The sequence below is a fragment of the Acomys russatus genome, chromosome 6, assembly GCF_903995435.1.
Source record: "Acomys russatus chromosome 6, mAcoRus1.1, whole genome shotgun sequence".
Taxonomy (NCBI): Eukaryota; Metazoa; Chordata; class Mammalia; order Rodentia; family Muridae; genus Acomys; species Acomys russatus.
Window position 1 is genome coordinate 86764576 of NC_067142.1, and position 21398 is coordinate 86785973.

Below are 21398 nucleotides of genomic sequence, written 5' to 3' on the forward strand. Positions count from 1 at the left end.
CAACTTCCTTACCGTCTTCTGCGGATGCTTCACTGCTGTACCCATCGTACTCTGCGGACAAAGGGCTGTATTTTTGCCTTGTTTCCCAGGCATAGTTCTTTTGTCTAGCATCTACCAATGGCCACCTGGAAGTGTGTGTTCTGGACAAGGCCTCATGGTATTTACCCAATGCTTCATCTTCACTTTCAGATGATGAACCAGGCTCATCTCTGTCCATGTAGGAATTATCTATTTGGATAACAGTGAGAGGAAATTATAATTTTAATATACTTACATGTAGCAAATTTATTAAAATGTGCTTATTACATATATGCATATACACACAAACACAGGCACAAATGTGTGTGAGTGGATACACACAGTGAAAATAATTAGAAGCAATCTTTAAAATTACTGAAATGCTTGACATTCCTTTAAGCTGAATTTAAAGTATATTATAACATTAGTGTGTATGTATATGTATGTACATAATTTCCAATTTTTCAGCTTTAGAAAATATGTTTTTCATGTAAGTATACCAACTGTTAGATTTTTATGTGTTAATAGGACACACTACATTATATATTCTAATTATACAAATAATCTTAGTCACAGGGGTGTGTAACCTTTCTGGGTACAAAGGAAATAGTTGCCATGATGCACAATTTTGTAAAGGATCTGTTAAATACAAATGAAATTATAAGTGTTGCCAGTTCTTATGGTCTGGAATAAAACAATGTTAGATACATATTTCTGGCTCATGTCTTCAGAACTAGAAATGCTAACAGAGAGACAGAGAGAAAGGAAGATACAGACACTGGGACTGCATCTGGTACACGTTTTCTACAGAGAGAATTCTACATCAAACTCTGTGTGGTCTTTGAAAGTCCCATTTCTAGGAATTTGCCTAGTCCATTTCTGATTACGTGAGCACAGAAACATGTTTTTGAAATATGTTGATAGCAAAAGGAAACAAAACCTACAACCAACGTGCCTATGACTGGGCGGAGCATGGTTAGGCAAGTGACAGCGCGTCCACTCAGCAGACACACTAGGACCACACAGCCCTTAAGAGGAGTGGTGAGCTCACAGTCCACAAGCAAGAGTAGAAGGTGCAACTATATTTTTATTTGATAGATATTACATACTTCAACATGCAGTCTATATACACAAGGTATATATACATATATGCATACACACATATATATCGATATCCACCAAACATCTAACACTACCATTGAAAAGTTTAATTACTAGGAAAAATTTATTTAGTCATCCCTAAACTTTAAGCAATTTTAAGAGGTACAAAGTTTATATTCTCTAAGCAGCAGTAGAGCAGTTAAAGAGTGCATTACCCATGATGTCCCAGCAGACGCCACCCAGCCTCCTCACGCTGCAGTCACTCCTACAGTGTGCAGAGCCGCATGTGGCTGCTGGTTAGTCTGGAACAGTGCAGACACTCCAGCTTCACCAGCATCAAGGACCTGACTAGACAGTGCTTTGATAAGTAGACCAAGCTGACACCCAGCCCAGAGTGTAGATGTCGTATGAAATGCCTACGGCAGCAGGAACACTGTGAGCCCTCACAGAGCCACCCTCTTGCCAGCCCTTTGCAGTCAAACTTCCTCTAGTCAGTATGCCTTACACACAAAGTCAGATACACTGTTCTTTCCTTCTTATGCCTGAGTCTCCCACAGGAAAGCCTGCTGCACTGACGCGACTGATGTGCCAGTGCAACCGGAAAGGAAGACCAACCTATGGGCCAAACACCTGCAATTCCTTCATGAGCTTCCTGAGATATCAGAGTGTCCTTAATAAAAACAAGGCAAAACAAACAGAAAATCTTACAGTGCTACTGAAGCTGTACTTAGTGCTGGTAGCCATCCTATTGTCATTTTCTACACGCTCTGTTATTCTGTTTCTTCCTAAGTAATAAGGCTGCCAGAACTAAACAAGGCCGCTGAAGCCCAATAAGTCACAGCTACTGTGAGAACGGACCCTGTAATGAAAACATCCTCACAAATTGTATTTCTTTTTAAATTAGCCTGTCAGTCTGGATCAGCTCTCCTATGCCAACAGTTAAAGACTCACTGCTCAATATACAGCAGGCCTCTCCTACAGAGAGTCACACAGCATCACTGAAGCTTCCATTACTTTCATGGTTACTCAGGTTTTGATATCTAATGAGAATATAAGTTTACAGAAAACTACAGGTGCATATTTACAAACAAAAGCCAGTATTTTAGGAGCCTTCTAATCAAATCATCAGTAAAGGAGTGATGAAGAAATACTGGAAGCAATTATCAGCATTACATACTGCAATGTTTGAAAACTGTCACAAATATTGTAGCTGAACACTATAAATACTCAGAATCTTAATTCTATGTAAAGAACTCATAAATAATAATGTATTGCTCATGTACAGTCATTATGAACTATAGCAGTCTCATGAAACTTTTAAAGTGCAGCCAAATAAAAAAGACATATCAAGAAGCACGTTATTTAACAATAAAGGGGGAATTGGTTTCAAGAAAAATATAAAACATTTTACACAGATATTTTTGAAGAGCAGTGTTTTATAACCAACTCAAGACTTAGTTATAAAACTAAGACAACATTTTAAATATATGAGTACCATACCAAATAAGTTCCAATTAAACTATACATGGAATTTCTGGCATAAAAATAAAATTGTAATTAGGAAAAAGGTGTGGTGGTTCACACCTGTAATCTCAAGGCCAGCCTAGGCATATAATGAGTTTCAGGCCACCTGGAGCTGCACTGTGAAACTCTACTCACAAGAACACAAAAAGAAAAAGAAACATTAGGACTGCTGAAGATTGTTCAGATACTGTAGGGATCACAGGCAATACCTGGTGGTATAAAGTAACATGAATGATCTAAAAATGAATGAAAAATATCTAAATGCCTCTAAAAATATCTACAAGTAAGAAGATCCAATAAAAATTTAAATTAGATATATAGACATGAGAAAAAAGTTGAGAAATTTAGATGTTTTTTTCTAGCTTAAAAAAAATCAGGAGAAAATTTAATCACTCAAACCAACATTAGGAGGCCTCACCTTTTTCTGGTAATATCTTAGAATATTTGCCAACTTTACTCCTTGATGTTCCTCCCTTAGCAGAATTAGCTTCGTTTTTCTTTGCTTTTATGTCTCCTTTCACTGTGTAGTATTTTGTTGGATTTATTTTTTCTTTGATTTTCCTGGGAAACTTGTTTTTACAAACTGTTGATGGAGCTGAACATGTGTGTTCCTTCACCGTGGATTTCTGTGGCCTGGAGCTGTTGTTTCTTGTGGTATCTTCTGGGAAACATCTGTTTGCTGAGCATTCCTTCCCTTTGGATCCAGCATGTTTATTATGTTGCTTGGTCTCTTCTACATGATCAGAACACTCTAACTCGGTAAAGCGCTTATGTTTAGTGAGGGTCCCCGATTCCTCCTGCTCTCTTCCCATGGGCACATGCTGCAATCTGGCTTTACAGTTATCTGTGGTCATGTACTTCTGCTCAGACACAATGTTTTGTCCATTACTGTTCAGACTTCCTTTCACTTCTTGATAACTTACCTCCTTTAAATCATTCTTATCCTTCCTGGAGTTTCCTGTCCCGGGTGTTTCATATTTGTCAGTATGTTCCAGTTGGTGACAAGTGGGTGCAGCCCTCATCTTCTGCTTGAGGCCTCTCAAAGCAGCAGCAGCTGCCTCTCCAGTTTCTTGATGTTCTGAGGGTGACCACTGCCCATCACGAATATAAAACCCTCGTTTATGAACTTCTTGTTCTTGTTTTTGTGGAGCTGAAGTGTTGCAACAGGTTATTTGCTTTGCCTTGTGCTCTACATCGGACTGTGTTTTCTGACAAGCAGTGTTTTGGGTGGTATCCTGAAATGCTGCATTTTTGCCTTTAGAAGACCCTGTAGCCTCCTCTGCTGGGCAGCCATCCTCCTCCGGGCAAAAGCCATGCATCATACTTGCTACCTGCCCTGCGACTGAGTCGGTTAGGGCATAGCTGACTTCCCCAACTGCAGTGCTCAAGTCTTCTACGGCACTACTGATTGTGTCTACCAGGGAGGACACTGAAGGCAGATTCTGCTGAAAACTTTTGAAAAATGCCATTTTCCAGTTCCTTGTTCCTAAAAGGTGCAATAATTGAATTTTCTCTTCTCAAACTATCAACTACTTTGGGATGCGAATTTAACATTTACTTAGATGTTGCTATCATTAGCATGATACAAGTGCTTCACACTGTGTCTTTTCATCTTTCTGTAAATGCAGAATGCACTGGAAGGAACATGTTGATGTAAAGACTCCTCCGGAAAAAATAAAAATCAAATCACTTGGTTTAACTGTAATGACATCTTTTTCCCACTCCATAGCTATCAAAACAGCAGCAAGACATTATTTTTCCCTCAAATACTACTGGGTATTTAGTCTATACCTGAAAGAAGAAGTATAGAAAGGATTTTTTATTATGTACTTTAGTTTATTTGCTAAGAGTCAGCATCAGGGAATAAACCTATTAACAGACTACTACTATTCCAAATTAACAATTGCACTTAGAAGAAACTATCTAAACAACTTTACAAGGTGACAAGAACAGGGAGAGTGTCTGCTGAACGTGTTTCCAAATACGGTAACAGGTACATTTAACCTCATTTGGTGTATGGCAGTTTTGTAAGGGGAATGCCATTTTTAATAAGTGGAAAAAAAAAAAAACAATAGAGTCTGAGAGCTCAAGGTCACGCTACTAGCACAGTGAAGGGGTTGTTTACTGTTTCCACCCTCCCTTCCTTACAGGTGCAAACTGAGGTTTCCCACAGGTGATTCCAACTGTGCCAGTCCTAATGAACCTATATGAAATATATGTGACAATGTCACTCTTCTCTACAGTCCTAATGAACCTATATGAAATGTATATGGCAACGTCACTCTTCTCTACAGTCCTAATGGATCTATATGAAATGTATATGGCAACGTCACTCTTCCTTACAGTCCTAATGAACCTATATGAAATGTATATGGCCACGTCACTCTTCTCTACAGTCCTAATGAACCTATATGAAAAATATATGACAATGTCACTCTTCTCTACAGTCCTAATGGACCTATATGAAATGTATATGGCCACGTCACTCTTCTCTACAGTCCTAATGAACCTATATGAAATGTATATGATGTCACTCTTCTCTATAAGTTTTTCTTTTGGTTTGAAAACTACTTTTAAAAAACTTGAAACTATTACATATATTCACATACGAAAATCTTATTGTTATTGCTTTGTTTTTAATTCGTAGAGGCTGAGAATGTAGGTCAGTAGCAAAAGTTTCTGGGTTCAATCCTCACTAAAAACATTCCCACTCAAAAGAAAAAGAAAAATAAGATGGTAAAAGATAATTTAATTTTCTCAGTTTATTATCTAAATGGTAATTATATATTTTATATAATTAATACATAATTAATATATAACTAATAATATTAAAATCTTATATATTAGTAGATATAATCTACATCAACAAAAGCTCTTTGGAATTTAAAGACATAAAAGAAAATCTAGGGAAGTGGAACCAGAGAATTACAAAACACTGATGGAGGCTTAGGAGAGAAGGAGGAAGGAAGAAACAGGAAGGAGGAAGAGAGAAAGGGAGGGAGAAAGTAAGGAAAGGAGAGAGAGACAGAGATTTCTTTTTAAGCAGTTCATTCACACAAATGAGTGCGCCATATAGGGCTGGTGTGGAATATGAGAAACACAAAACCAAGTCAGAGCCATATCATGCAACGGTTTCTAACATGGAAATCAAATGTAATTTGATAATAACCAGATCTTTGTAATGAGGGGGTGTACCTTTTATGTTATCAGAAGAGAAAAGCACTCTCCAGATTCTATACATAGAAAAGCCTGGCTCCTCTACTTTTATTCTTCAAAACTCTCCAAAATTAACATTTTAGTTTTATCATTTTCAATTTTTTCCACTATCATTTATATTGGCCAATATTTGAAACAGTAAATAAAAAGCTCTTGTAATAATATTTTTTAAAGCTTCTCTAAAATGGGAAGAGCAGGCCCCAGGTGTCCTAGGATCTAGTAACTCAGGGCACAATTCATACGGTCTTGGGGCACAGCTTGGTGTGGAAAAACACCTCCTCCCAGCAACAAAATCATCCCTCAGCTGAGAATGAAAAAATAGTTAAGACAAAGGGTGAGTGGGCATCAAAAGTTTGATGAGGAGACTGGGAAAGTGTTCCTGAAAGCCATGTACATAATGGACCAGGCTTTTTTTTTTTTTTTTTCCTTAATGCATTATCTACTCATAGCATAAATTCAAAGCCATGCCTTATAAGCAAAAAGTAAAAACATTATTTTACAGTAATAGACAACTACCTTAACAACAACCTTAACAATCTGTACACAACAGGAGGCTTGAACATAGTTACTTAACAGACAGAGGTTCAAACGCTAAGTTATCATGCACCAAAGGTAGCCTTCTCACGGTACTTACTAAAATAAGGGGCAGTGCAAATAACAAGTGGTGACGTGGTACTTACACATTTTATCTTGTGAATTCTTCCGTGTACTGTATTCTGAACCAAGATCTGGAAACCCTCCAACATTGTCAAAACAGAACTTCTTGTTAATATAGAGAAAAAGGAGCAGCATCAAGACAATAAACACCCCAACTGCTGACAGAAATCCAGCTGCCTCTGGAGAGACTAGAGAAAACAAAGTCACAGCAGTCAGCGTCTGCTTTCTCTAAGCTGCAACAGGAAGGAATTTCCCATTATACCCTAGATTGTTACCTAATGTCAACAACTTTTAAACTGTCACAATTTAAAATAGTTTGTAAGAAAACCCACACAGTGAAAAGATAATCATTCAATAGATTCAACAGCATTCATTCAAAACTTTCCAAAAGGTTTCTAAATAAATATTTTGAGAGAACTTTAAAAGAATCAAAAATAATCTAAAACCTTACCAGCTAACAAATTTTAATTTCATGAAGAATATTATAAAAAATTTAATACAGAATTAGAAAAAAAATGGAAAAATATTTTTTCATGCATAAAAATTCATGAGAGCATGTACTATTATTATCTCTCAAAGCTTTGCTGGACCTATTACTAAACACTGGAGTACCTAACCCAGCACTTAGGTTTCAGCCTCTCCTACCAGGACACACCAATCAAATGGGTCTAGTCTGCTCAGGAAATGAGGACAGTGTTAGGTTTTACTCGTCCTCTTTCTCTATCCCATCTCTTATACTATTCCACTCATACAATAAAATCTCTGAACTACCAGGCCACACACCAAGCAGCTGTTCTACACAGCCCCTGTTTTCTGCACACATGAGACAGCTAGAACTGAGCATAGTACACACTATGACTGGAAAAGTGCAGGATCACAAGAGCCATAAAGTCCACTTAGGAATACTATGATCCAGCACTGAAGAGTCAAGTGTGATTTTTTTTTTAAGCTATGGCTTCTGTGACACATCTTATGAACTAACAGATCTTAGACAAGTTAATACTATTCTAAGATAAAGCAAAGATATGTGTGAATCCTAAAACTAGGACGTAATGTCATATTCTAGAAGCAGCATGAGATTTTGGTATGATGAGCTGTCCAACTAAAAAGAATTTACTCTCAAGAGACTTAGACTCCCACCTCCAGCCACCTCACTGTCCTTTCCCGCCTGCACTGCCTTGCACTGGGCCAGTCATCTGCAGTCAGTCAAGGACCATGGTTCTGCATGTACGGCCCTGTGCAGTATGACCTACCCCTCCCACTGCTCACGCCGCATCCACCATGTGATCTCCCCACAGTCGTTAAGCAGAACTCGCTATGAAAAGCCAGGTCACTAACTGGTGATTAGTGCTTTTATCTGTTAGCTTTTCATTATTCATGAAAGTCAAGCACACCGCACGGAGAACAGGGTATGGCATTACAGTCTGCTCAAGGCTGGATCAGCAGTGCTGCAAAGATGAAGCGGAGCTGACACTGTCAAGGAGGACCTGGCAGCAACAAGTACATACAGCAGAGGTCTTGTGACTAACTCAGTCTTCACGAAGACCCAATGACTATTCCCATCATAAACGGATCTGTAGAGACACAAACCCCATGCCCAGGCAGAATGCAAAGCTGCCTCCTCAACTCCTCTCCAGCTTTCCCCTAGCCCCTACCCCCAACTTACTCCTATATTACTTTTATCTTCCTCTTTCCATTTTGTAAAATTGTAAATTTAACTTCATGCAAAATTCAATCGAAACGCATAAGCGTAATACAAGGCAGTGAGTTGTACAGTAAGACAGGAGTGTCAGAGGAGAGCTTAGAAGGAGATGCACCTGAGTGTAGGTCAAAAGGCCAGTGAGGACTCCATAAACAGAAAAGGCAGATAGACTATTGTGGCCGAAGGCAAAATACTCCAAAGCCACTGAAGAGGAACAGTCACAGCTGCTGCATTGACTTCTCATCCTCCATGTACCTACCAGCACCAGGCAGCTGAGAGAGAGAGAGAGAGAGAGAGAGAGAGAGAGTGTGTATGCGTGCACGTGCGTGCGTGTGTGTATGTATGTGAATGGACAAATCAGTGAGAGAAGATGTGCTCTAGAAAGATAAAAAAAACTTGTTATGAGAATTGAAAGTAAAGAAAAAAGCAAGCATTAAACTCTCAGAGTCTTGAATATCACCTAGAGTTTGAACTAGGGATCAGCAAGGTTACATCATGCATGTCTTGAAAACTTACACTAAATTACACTGGTTAAAATGAAGAAGCACAGAATAAGAGAGGGACTGAACAGTTACAGGTTAGGATGAACTCTTAATGAAGCTGTAGCAATGGTGGCAGAGAAAAGGGACGAGTTTTTTCCAAAGAAAGTGAGCGACGAGCCAATAAATGGGATATAGAAGATGAGAACGAGCTGGGGATAATTCTAATGCCAAATGAACGGCCAAGTAGACAGAAGTGCCATTGACCCAAATGAAAAGCACGGGAGGCATTTGTCTTACAGCATGGGGTGGAGACCATGCTGAGGAAGAGACTGTAGGGACAGTATGGGTGTGGTTCTGATGTGTAGGGGTTCAATGTTTACTGCATGTAATGTCTTTGCTTGGTGCAGTTGACTGTGCTTTAGAGATTTTGAAGGTTTTCCTTAGGAGACAATAGGCATTTAAGTCTCAGTCTCTCTCTCTCTCTCTCTCTCTCTCTCTCTCTCTCTCTCTCTCTGGTGTGATCCATCCCTGTTCTGTGACGCGGGGTCTGTGACTAACCCTGGGCTTCCCTGATTTGGCGAGATAGAACAACCAGCGACGGTCAGTTCTAACAGGCCTGGGGCTTTCCCCATTTGTTCCTCTTATTCCACTTTAAAACCTTCTAAAATTAAGCCAAAAATCCAGAGGTGAGGCTTTCTTAGAGGCTAATCTATGAACTGCAAACTTACTGATAAATGCGTGCTGTTTCATTGGACAAATTTTTTTAAAAAACAAAACACTTTTCTCCACTAGGAAACAGAAAATTAGGCCTGCTATAAATACATTGCTCATACAAGCCTGATTTTAATCCATAACCTGATTAAATGCTCATTTACCAACACAAAAAACACATAGCCATAATTTAAAATAGTAAATGGCTTTAGAAAAAATAAGTTACATTTCCTAATAGCAAATATTATAAATATTCAGATTTCTATTTTCATCTTTATATCGAGATCAAAATATTTATTATTTCAAATAATCTAAGTATATTAACATTTGCTAAACCTCACCTGTGAATAAAACCATAGTAGAAAATGCACTGAAACCAGACTGTAGACTTGAGCATTGAATTAAAAAAAAAAAGTTATACTTCACCAATGACAATATTTTTTTCACTCAATGTAAGACTGGAATTTCCCCCTAAAACCTTTACTATGAATCTGCTTGTAGACAGTCTTCATATTTCTAAGGATATGGTTAATTAATATATGCATAGACCTATCTTTTTTCAAGGCTTCTAGATCATCTATCAAAGGCAAGTAAACTTCTTAAAAATGCCTGTTGGGGGCCAGAGAGATGGCTCAGCAGTTAAGAGCACTGGCTGCTCTTCAGTAAGCCTGTTATGGCAGCATGATGACCTGAGTTCGATCCCCAGCACCAGAGGCTAGACAAGCAGTCCACACCTGTAATCCCCGTGGCAGCTAGGTAGAGACAGCAGGATACCTGGGATTTGCTGGTTGTTCTATCTCACCAAATCAGGGAACCCCAGGGTTAGTCACAGGCCCTGCTTCAAAGAACAGGGATGGATCACGCAAGAGAGGGAGGGAGGCAAAGAGAGAGAGAGAGAGAAAAAGAGAGACTTTTAAATGCCTATTGTCTCCTAAGGAAAACCTTCAAAATCTCTATTTAAAGCACAGTCAACTGCACCAAGCAAAGACATTACATGCAATAAACATTGAACCCCTACTCAGATCTAGCCAAGGGACAGGACATTCTCCACAGTTGTGTGGAGAGCAGGGACTGACTCTGCCATGACCTCTGGTGCCCCATATTTGACCACTTCCCCTTGGTGGGGAGGCCTGGTGGCACTAGGAGAAAGAATAGGCAGGCTACCAAGATGAGACTTGATAGGTTGTGACCATATTGGGGGGGGGGTCCCCTTCTGTCACAGATCCAGGGGAGGGGAATAGGGTGAAAGAGGGAGGAAGGGAGGAATGGGAGGAGACAAGCAAGGGGATAAAAACTGAGATGTAATATGAATAAATTAATAAAAAGAAGCACAGTCAACACTTCATACATGTCAGTATTAAATATTTGAAGAAATAAATTTACTGACCATAGTCAACAAATAAAAATTTACACGTGCACTGTTTTCCCACAATTCAAATTTTCAATATTTTAATGTGCCAAACAATAAACCCAAGGTACACTATGAACAGTGTTAGCAATTTTTCAACACTGTTTAGCAGAGACTGTTTTCCTCGTTGTGTCTCCTTTAGTCCTCAATAAGCACATCTGATAGATATCATTATTGAAACCCCCAAATAGCCTAAGGTTTTTGAGGTCTTAATCTTATCATTCAGTGACAAACCTGGATTTGAGTTTACTCAGGCACTGAGAATCCTGAATCCAAACTCTTAACATAGCAGTTCTCAACCTGTGGGTCATGACCCCTTTGGGGGTCAAACAACCCTCACACAGCAGTCATCTAAGATCTCCGTGAAATCACAGACATTTAAGTTATGATTCATAACAGTAGCAAAATTACAGTTACAAAGTAGCAACAAAAATAATGTTATGGATGGGGGTGAGCACAAGATGAGGAACTGTGTTAAAGGGTCACAGTGTTAGGAAGGCTGAGAACCCCTCTTTAACTATTAGTCTCTTTGCCTGACATTCACCAGACATGACTAAAATTGCTTTCATTTTAAAATAACCAGAACAATTTTATGATAGTTAAGTACCAAAAAACTACCTTAGTCTCACATTAGATAGCTAAGGTTCAGGACTTGCCAAAGTCTCAAACTCATGAGGTAGTAGGACCTGGGTGTAAGCTCAGACGTCCCGACTTGAGCCCACTGTCTTAAGCACCAGAGTGCAGTGCAGCATGCACATAAAAGCAGGGGAAAATCACTGCCTGAAGACACACGGCTAACTGCATATACCCCTAGTTTGGCTTTCATATAGGTTAAAAAAATAGCAAAGAAGCTTGGCTTTTCAAAATAAACATGTAAATTATAAAATTAAAATAATTTATGTTTAAGATACTTTTTAAAATTAACTTTAGAACAATATTTATCACAGCATATGTTTATGTCATCTGCCACACTTTTAATTAATAAAATGAATTTAAAAAATAAAAATGGGAGGATACAAGGAATGGGATAACAATTGAAATGTAATATGAATAAATTAATAAAATATATTAGAAAAATTGGTGACACATATCTCAGCTTCCAGGCTGAGGCAAGAGGTCAAAGCAGCCTGGGCTGCAGAGTGAGACCCTGAGATTAGCTGATTTTTAAATGATTAATTATTTGATGATTAAAAAAATTTTTTTAACTAAAGATATTCTATCAAAGAGGAAGTTTGATCATCGTGGTACTTCAACAGAGACTATAACTAAACTCACTGAGTGGTCTTATCCTATGAACTTTTACAGGCCGTGATTCAAAATAAATATTACAAAATACAATGATTCTGCATGAAAAAAAATCCCAGAAAAATAGCTTTATCCAAGTTTACATTAAACTCCTTTAAATAATTATCACTATATTTAGAAACAAACTTTTAAACAGATGCCATTTTTGTCAGCTTTTAAGCTGTAGTAAAAGTGGTAAAAGTCATGTTAAATTCTATATCTAATTTCATTAAAAAAGATGAGGTTTACTTGAGTCAAAACAAAGGCAATTCATTCTGATGTAAGAATCCTTCTTTGTACTGTGCCAGGTCGCACACAGGCATCTTCTAGGTAGTTTCGGATAAAGAAACTAAGACTGACATATAAATAACTAAGTATAAGGTAAGCAGCTGCTACAAAAACGTCTCCGATTTTCACTTAGTTGTCACCACCATCATTTTTTACCCTAAATAAAACTTGTTTGTATAAAAGCAATGAATTCTAACTTTACAGACACATTTTACAAAACTATTCAACTTACTCATTGTATTTGCAAAGCATATTAGACAGAGAGTAACTAGGATTTATAATTCCTTTAAAATAGAAGAGATAAGAGCACAACTTACAGTCCGTGTGGCAGGGCTTGGATGTGGCCTGCCTACTGAGCATGAAGCCCAAGCTCAGCGCTGCCCCGTCACAGACGCTTTAATAATTCACTTCATGTACGCCATCCTATCTCCTGACCAAACGGCAACTGGGTAGGAAGCCAACTTTCATTAAAATTTTCCCTATGTATTTAAGTCTATAACTTCTTACCAAGTTTTAATTATTTCTTCCTACTTTGGGCCTAAAATAGACAATTATTGGGACCAAAGAAATACAATTATTGGGACACAAAGAAATAATTTAGGGGTAGAAAAGATTAATCTGATATGTTTAAAATGCCTTTGTAACATCTCAATTACATAAATAATATCTCACCTGGAATTGTTTATATTATATAAATGATGCAAGACCGGAAAGGTGATATATAAGTCAACAAAATGAATATAATATGTAGTTAACAACTATGAACTTTATTTTTTCAAAAATTACAAGCACTAAAGAGAATATTATTGATTACATAATCCATTGCAAATAACTAAAGATAAGAGGGGCCCAGAGGGGAGGCACAAAGGGCATCCTTATGAACTCTAGAGCCTCAAGGAAAACATCCTCCTCTGCCAAAACCAGATACCTGCACAGTAGATCAACAGGAGACTCTCAGAATATTTCACATGTCAAACTGTCAGAAGACTGAGCTGTATTTCCTACAAGTATAGTGATATAAATCAAATTGCCAATTCAACTAACTACCCAATTTAATTTTGGAAACTTCATAACAACAAAATGCTCAAATAATCTTGAGAAAAAAAACTGGAACTACACATTAATTGTGACCAGATACTAAAATTCAGATTTAATGATATGCAATGTACTATAATAACAATATATGTGGGAAAAAAAAAGTTGCAACCTTCTTTGGAAGATTTTTCTTCAGGGATAGACAAGGCTGCAAAACCGACTCCAGTCTGATTTAGACTAAGACCACCTGCCTTCCTGACAAACTCCCCACAGGAAGTGCATCTCTCTTATGAACAAAGTAGGGCTAACTACTGCCCAGTGCTTTTCACTGTCTACTGGTAGATTTAAATGACGTCACAGGGCACTCTCCAAGGCCTCCTGTCTCTGTTTTCCTGTTGCAGTTGTCCAATGTTCGTAATAGATCTCCATAGCTAACCTTCTAATATACAGTTTTGAAAATTCAACACCAACTGCAGAAGAATCTTCTACTCAGAGCCAATTTTTGATGTCACAGTTTCAGATAGGCTTATTTCAGGATTTAGTTCAAAACTATCAAATTACAGTACACAGTAGTCAGTTTCTTTCAAGTCTCTTAGAGAAACACCATCTTCTTAAGTTGGGTGTTGTGCCAGAGTTCTCTTCCCCAAGTGATCAAAATGTTTTTGCTCATTCTGAAAGTGTGTTTTCCACAAGTTGATGTGCTTTAAAGAAATGCATTTGTCTTAGTTACTTTTCTGTTGCTGTGGCAAGTTATAACCAAGGCAACTTATAGAAGACAGAGTTTACTGAGGACTTGCAGGGAGGATGGCAGCAGGGAGGCAGGTGTGGCACTGGAGCATTTATCTCAATCACAAGTAGGGGACGGGGGCAGGGGTGTAGAGAGAGGGGTAGACAGAGACAGACAGAGAAAATGACAGAGACAGAGAGAGCACTAACTGGGAGTGATGAGGGCTCTTGAATCCTTAAAGTTCACACCCACCCATCCCCCATGACACACCTCTTCCAACAAGGCCATGCCTCTTAATCCTTCCCAAACACCTCCGACAACTGTGGACCACCAAGTATTCAAACATATGACATATGGAGCCGTTCTCACTCAAACTACACCTGCCATCACACCATGCTTTCTAACCCAGTGAGCAGGTCCATTTATTTTGCCATGACACAGGCTCAGCATTTATCTAAATGCTCAGCAGTAATCTAAATGTGAACACTGTTCCACTGCATTCCTAGGGCAGGTAGGATAGAAACTATGATGCTCCATTGGTAAAACTGTATCTTTACCCCTTTTCCATTGGTATAATAGCTGTACCAATAAAAGCAAACGTATTTTAATTTAAAGAAAAACTACTCAGTTTTTCAAAAGAGATGCAATTTTCTGGTTCAGAAGCAGAGGTGCCCAGCAAGCATCGACTAGATGAGGAGTTAGTGCCACGCCCTTCGCCCTGGCCTCACGGCTGTGCACATCACTAAGCACTAAGAGCTTTACCAGAGCACTGCTGCACACTCAGGTAACCTGCAACAAAGTCAGCATTAACCACAGGCCCAAAGAACACAGACAGCGCGGCTCAGTGAAGCTGAAAGGAACAGGGCTTGGTGAATACTATGACAGAGACCTTGTTAGTATCCGGTGCAGCTGAGATTTAAAGATGTTACATAATTTAAGTATCAAAGAAGCTTTTCAGTATTTTCAGTTAAAATGAGGTGGAGGTGGAGGTACAGGTGGGGGCGCAGGTGACGGTGCAGCTCAGGCAAGAAGCACATGCTTAGTATGCACTGGGCTCTGAGTTGGATCCCTGGCACCGAAGTAAGAAACCACTGAATTTGAAGTGTAAAACTTTTAAGAAACTCTCATGTGAGCCAGGCATGGTGGTACATGACTGTAACCTCAGCACTTGGGAGGCAGAGGCAGGTGGATCTCTGTGAGTTTGAGGCCAGCCTGATCTACAAAGTAAGTCCAGGACAGCCAAGGCTACACAGAGAAACTCTGTCTAGAAAAAAACAAAAAAAGAAACTTTCATGTTATGAGCAGGTACCTTCGTGCTACCGTGGGTTAAGATGTTTTGTGTTGGTCTGACCCTCTGAGAAGTACTAATTGAATACTAACTTATTCAAAACATCACAGCAGTAGAAAACTGCAGACAATATATATGATCCTAAACAGACTCAGTAAAGGAAGACTGGGTAACTAAGCCTGACTTCTTGGAAGAAGTAACTGTTAAACTATGAAGGATGTAGAATCTAAAAATATAGAGAACCTAGAATAAGAAAGAGTAAGAGCAAAGAAAAAGCAAATCTCTTTATAGTAAAAAAGGGAAGCTAGGCATGGTGGCACGTGCCTTTAATCCCAGCACTTGGGAGGCAGAGGCAGGTGGGTCGCTGTAAGTTCGAGGCCAGCCTGGTCTACAAAGCAAGTTCCAGGAGGGCTAGGACTACACACAGAGAAACCCAGTCTAGAAAAAACAAACAAACAAATAAACAAAAAGTGATAGTGACTCACTGGAAAGAATAAATAGAGTGGGAAGCAGAAATGATAAAGCCGAAGGCACTGGGGACAAATGGAAGCGGTAAGATCTCTGTGGTGTGAGACCAGCAGAGGATGCAGGCTGCTGAGAGGAAGTGTGAAAGCTGAGAGGAAGTGTGATGGAGGAAACAGGTTCTCTCTAGAGCCCCCCTTCCAGGTTCCATCATAATCCAACTGCTGATTGCATATTGTGCATACTGATCTTTAAATGTTCTTTCTGTTTCATTAGTGCTTCTGTTTCCAATGGTTAAAAACTAAAGCTGTGGGGCTAGAGAGATGGCTCAGAGGCTAAGAGCACTGTCTGTTCTTCCAAAGGTCATGAGTTCAATTCCTAGCAACCACATGGTGGCTCACAACCATCTATAATGAGATCTGGTGCCCTCTTCTGGTGGGGCGGCATACATGCAGCTGTATACACTGTATATATAATAAATAAATAAATCTTTAAAAAAAAAAAAAAACTTCAGCTGTGGCACTGTGTTACCTACTCTACAAGGACATAAAGACAGCCGTGCATGTGATGCTTTACCAAGACATCTGCCCACCAAGAGCCAGGCTGATATTCACATAAAGGAAATATCAACTGTGAGATATTACATAGATGTGTGAGGGGGAAAAGCTTGAGGGAGGACAAGACAAGACACTGGAGAAACGGCTTAACAGTTAAGAACACTGGCTGTCCTAATTACTGTTGCTCTATCGTAGAGCTCAGCGCTGGAGATTTCTCCACAGGATCTTTTATTGTACAGAATTGTTTTAGCTATTCTGGTTGTTTTTTTGTTTGTTTGTTTGTTTTTTGTTTTTGTTTTTTCCATATGAAGTTGAGAATTGATCTTTCAACATCTTTAAATAATTGTGTAGGTATTTTGATAGGGATTGCATTGAATCTGTAAATTGCTTTTGGTAAGATGGCCATTTTTCCTATGTTAATTCTCCCAATCCATGAACATGGGAGATCTTTCCATCTTCTGATATCATCTTCAATCTCCTTCTTCAGAGACTTGAAGTTTGTTTGTTTTTTTTTCCAGAGGACTTAAGTTCAATTCCCAGCACCCAACTGGCAGCTCATAACAATCTGTAACTACAGCTGTGAGGGATCCAACATCCTCTCCTTCCCTTTTAAGGCACCAGGCATGCAAATGTAGCACAGCCACAGCTCCAGACATACATAAGAAGCATGGCAGCTGTGTGGGGAAATACTAGTTCAGGTTATCAAATACCACCTTCCAATCATATAAAAGAAAGATGTGCCATCAAAGAACAATCTTCATGTCTCATCATAAAGATGTTTTCTCTTGGAAGCAACCAGTTATCTCTGGAAGGAATGTGATCTTGCCTTAGGCTGGGCCCAAGGTGAAAGTAATCTTGGATGGCTTGACCCCAATGAGACCCCACGGAGATAGTGACCTTAGACAGCCTGGGGGGGAGGGGGGACTTTCAGCCAAAGACAAAAGACAGGCTCCTGCGACTCCACCCAGGGGTATTGTATTGCAAAACGGACCATTAGGTGAAAAAGGACCTTGGGGAATTAGAGTGAGAGAGAACAGAGGTTCCTGACCACAGCAGAGCCTGAGCTGGGAAGAGGCTGGAGTTCGGGTAGAGGAGAACCCCAGAGAATTATGCCAAGGGTTTCGCCCCGCGGAACTGATACCCAGAAAGTTTCATTTTTGTTTTCCTTAATCTTTTTCCCTCCTGTTTAGGATAGTCAGATTGTAAAAAAGATATGTTTGTTTAATTAAATTCATAATAAAGCTTAATTGTTAAGGAACCAGAGCCAACAGTTATCTAAACAAGGAAACATACTCTATATCTGTCTTGAATTAATCTTATAATGTCCTCAAACTTTCCATTTCATCACTTAACTTGGAAATAGGAACTAGGTTAGAAAGTAAAGACCTGGAAGCCCAACAAAGCACCAAGACTCATGACTCAGGATCCTGGGAAGTCTTGGGCATGCACCAGCATCAGTGTATGCTGCCTGGGTCAGCATTGCTGGGTCATCATATTTGCTCTTATTGGTGACCAGATCTGAAGCCAGACGCTACAGAATTACTCTCTTTCTCTAAGCAGATATTGTTCTCCTGGCTCTGCATCTTGAGGCCAGGAAACAGTAATAGCTGAATACCTGAACTACAAGGACATTGCAAGCAGATGGTCAGACGTAGCCAATGGACAGCTCATTCTCCACATGGTGGTTGTGGGAGACTGCGGGCTGTCTCTGACAGGAACTCTGGTGCCCTCGGTTTGATTACTGCCCCTTATGGGAGAGGCCCTGTGGGCACACAGAGGAAGGGGATGCAGGCTACCCAGATGAGACCTGGTAGGTTGTGGTCAGATGGTGGGAGAGGAGGACCCCATCTGTCTAAGGCCTAGGGAAGGGGAATAGAACGGAAAAGGGAGGGAGGGTGGGAATAGAAAGATAAGAGCAAGGGGATTACAATCAAGATGTAATGTGAATAAATTTAATAATAATAAAAAAATTCTTAAAGAATACCTGAATGAGTTGAAACAGACAAAGAATTTAAGATTGTACCCCAAATCCCATGGCTCCCATTTCAGTTTAAAGAAAGCAACGCTACAGAAGCTATGTTATTTAATACCTGTACTAAGAACCTGAAGGAGGAAAACTGAGAATATGTTCATTAATTTTGTAGAAAGTCATATGAATACTAGGTTGAGTGTGACTGCTAATTCACTGAGTGACAGACACTCTAGGAGCAGTGAGTTAGGACGATAACATGGTGGGGGATGGTCTGATGTACTTTGGTGCTAATTACTGCTTGCTGTCTCTGTGACTTATCTTTTGCTTAATAAAAAGCCATCCCACCAGGACAGGGCAAAGGAGATAGGTGGGGCTAGAAGAGAGAGGAATTCTGGGAAGAAAAAAGACTGTCACGGGAGGAAAGGAGAGACACCTGAGGAGAGGAGAGGAGGCCGCCATGGGTTAGATGGAAGAGAAGCACAGGGCCAGCATGGATGGAGAATCCAGCCCAGATGAAGAACATGAGCAAGTATATGGGATTATAGATGGGAGGGAGCTTGATAGAAGTTATTGGAAGCAGATGGCATGGGATTGAGGCAGGGATCCCATGCCTGCCCCACTATGGGAGGTAGTTTAGAGGATTGATATCTGCCCTGCCCTAGGTTAACTAAGACTATTTTAAAATATAACAAGTGTCTGTGTCTTGATTGACTGCTAGCCGGGCCTACAAATCATATAGATAATACATGTAATTTAAAAACAATAGTAACACATAAAAACAAACTGGTCATCACTCGAGGTTATACTACCTTACCAGGACCCAAATACTGACAGACATTAATGAAAATGCTGGCTCAATAAAATGTGTCTGAACAAACCTTAAAATAAGTATATAATGCAAGTCAAATAGGTACCAGAAGTGTACAATTTCAAACAAGTAATGAAAATTCAAATTAGTACTATTATGGATTATGGATTCATACTTCAAAATAAAACTGAGAAAATAATGTTCAGAGAGCAACAATCACATTTAGGACACACGTAAAAGGCACCACTATAACTGTACTTTTTGGCTACTTTATTGGGTTCTTTTACCTACCATCCTTCTTACTCCGAAACCTTCGAACTCTCCAAACACTAGGTAGAAGAGGAAGAAGCACAGAGGGGAGAGAGGCCATAGATCTCTCCAGACTGCTGCCTACTCATTAGGGGTGTCAAGTTCTTTAGAGCAAGCCCAATCTTCATTATCAGGATATCTCTAACCAGCTACCAGTGATCCAGTGAACAGCAAAAAGCAGCAGCAGGGGAGCTGCAGCCGCCTGCCTCTGGGGGCCTGGCGTGTCCATATCCCTAAAGAGTAAACTGTCGTCAGCTGGCAGAGCCACGTCCAGCCAGAGCACAAGACAGAGCAGTCAGCTGCTATGCCCCACATCCCACACCTGGGACTAAAGCAAAACACATTCACATAACATTTCTGTTTTTAAAGAAACCAAAAGTGCTCACTACACACACAAAAGGAGAATCTGCACTGCAGAGAAAGTGGCGAAAGTGCTCAGTCTTCGTTTGTACCAATCAGTAAGGTCTCAGTATGGGATGCTCAAATCAGACAGAAAATGATCTGCCATCCAAAAGCTTCATTGCAGAAATACTTAACTGATGAGACTACAAAGTAAAACAGAAAACAGAAAGGTGAAGACTCAACTTCAAGCAAATTCCAAAGAGCTACACACATAACTATAATGAACACATTTATAAAGTTCAAATTCACAAAGATTTTTTGATCATTTTCAAACCTGGAAAACACAATAATCATAACCACACAAAACCTCTAAGCTCAGTAACTCACAGAAATTAAAAGTCAAGGGTAGGTGTGAAGAGTACAGTGAGAAACAAATCAAACAGCAGAAGAAAAAGGAAAAAAAGGCGTTTGTGATAAACGAAATTACCCAGACCGGGGCTGGAGAGATGGCTCAGAGGTTAAGAGCCCTGCCTGCTCTTCCAGAGGTCCTGAGTTCAATTCCCAGCAACCACACGATCGCTCACAACCATCTAGAATGTGATCTGATGCCCTCTTCTGGCCTGCAGGAGTACATGCAGACAGAGCACTGTATACATAATAATAAATAAATAAATCTTTAAGAAAGAAAGAAAGAAATTAGCCAGACCCAATGCATCCAAATGAATTTCTATACAATTGGAACAGTCATTTCTGAAGTGGTGGTGCTTCACACTGGATTTCACACTTACACTACTGAGTAGATTTTTATGCACTTATCCACTACCAAAATTGAGACAGCATGACAAGAGTTACAGCCAGAAAACAATTAACTTTATATTCTCCTTCAAACTCACGCCGCCCATGCACTCACTCCTTCCTTGTTCCCTAACATTTAGTCTTTCTTGCTCTCTTTTCTACTGTAACTACCAGTCTATTTTCTTACACATATACATATATTATTAACTAGATTTTGCTTACAAGGAAGAATATACAGATTTTTTTTTTTTCTTTCTGAGATTGAGCACACAAATAAAAACATGCATTCACAGTTAGCTTTGGTTATGTAGCACACCTAAGGCCAACCTGTGCTACAGGAGACTATTTCAAAAAATAAAAATAACAAATAGCGAACTGATTTTAAAACTGCTGAGTGTGGTAATGAAGGCCTGTACATGGACACCAGGGGTGGAGGCAGAACAGCCTAGAGCTCAAGGCCATCCTTGGCTACAAAGCAAGTTCACAGCCTTTCTGGGCTACACAGACCTTCCCAAACAGCAGACGTGCAGAGACGCCACTGTCGGCCTTGCTGTAAGACTGTGAGGGAGTGCTAGTCATGGCAGCCATGCAGCTTTGCACTGTCCTTGCCTGCTTGATGACTAGAGGTCTGTCCTAACAACCCTACAGAGATAGCAAAGCCACCATAGCTGGCTACATGTGCAGCAAGGCTGCAATCCTATCATTTTCTCCC

At 39.7% G+C, this 21398-nt stretch overlaps 1 protein-coding gene across 3 annotated transcripts in view; it reads right to left on the reverse strand.

Annotated features, from left to right (window-relative positions):
• Syt14 (synaptotagmin 14) overlaps window positions 1-21398 on the reverse strand; it is a 135101-nt gene that overhangs the window by 73911 nt on the left and 39792 nt on the right. Inside the window, exons 3-4 of one of the 3 annotated variants that reach the window (XM_051148162.1) lie at window positions 6540-6704; window positions 13-228 (exon numbers count right to left, since the gene is read on the reverse strand). The exons of the other annotated variants lie outside the window; for them this stretch is intronic. Coding sequence (XP_051004119.1) covers window positions 13-228; window positions 6540-6704 — 381 coding nt within the window. The remainder of the gene's footprint in view (window positions 1-12; window positions 229-6539; window positions 6705-21398) is intronic. 3 annotated transcript variants of the gene reach the window in all.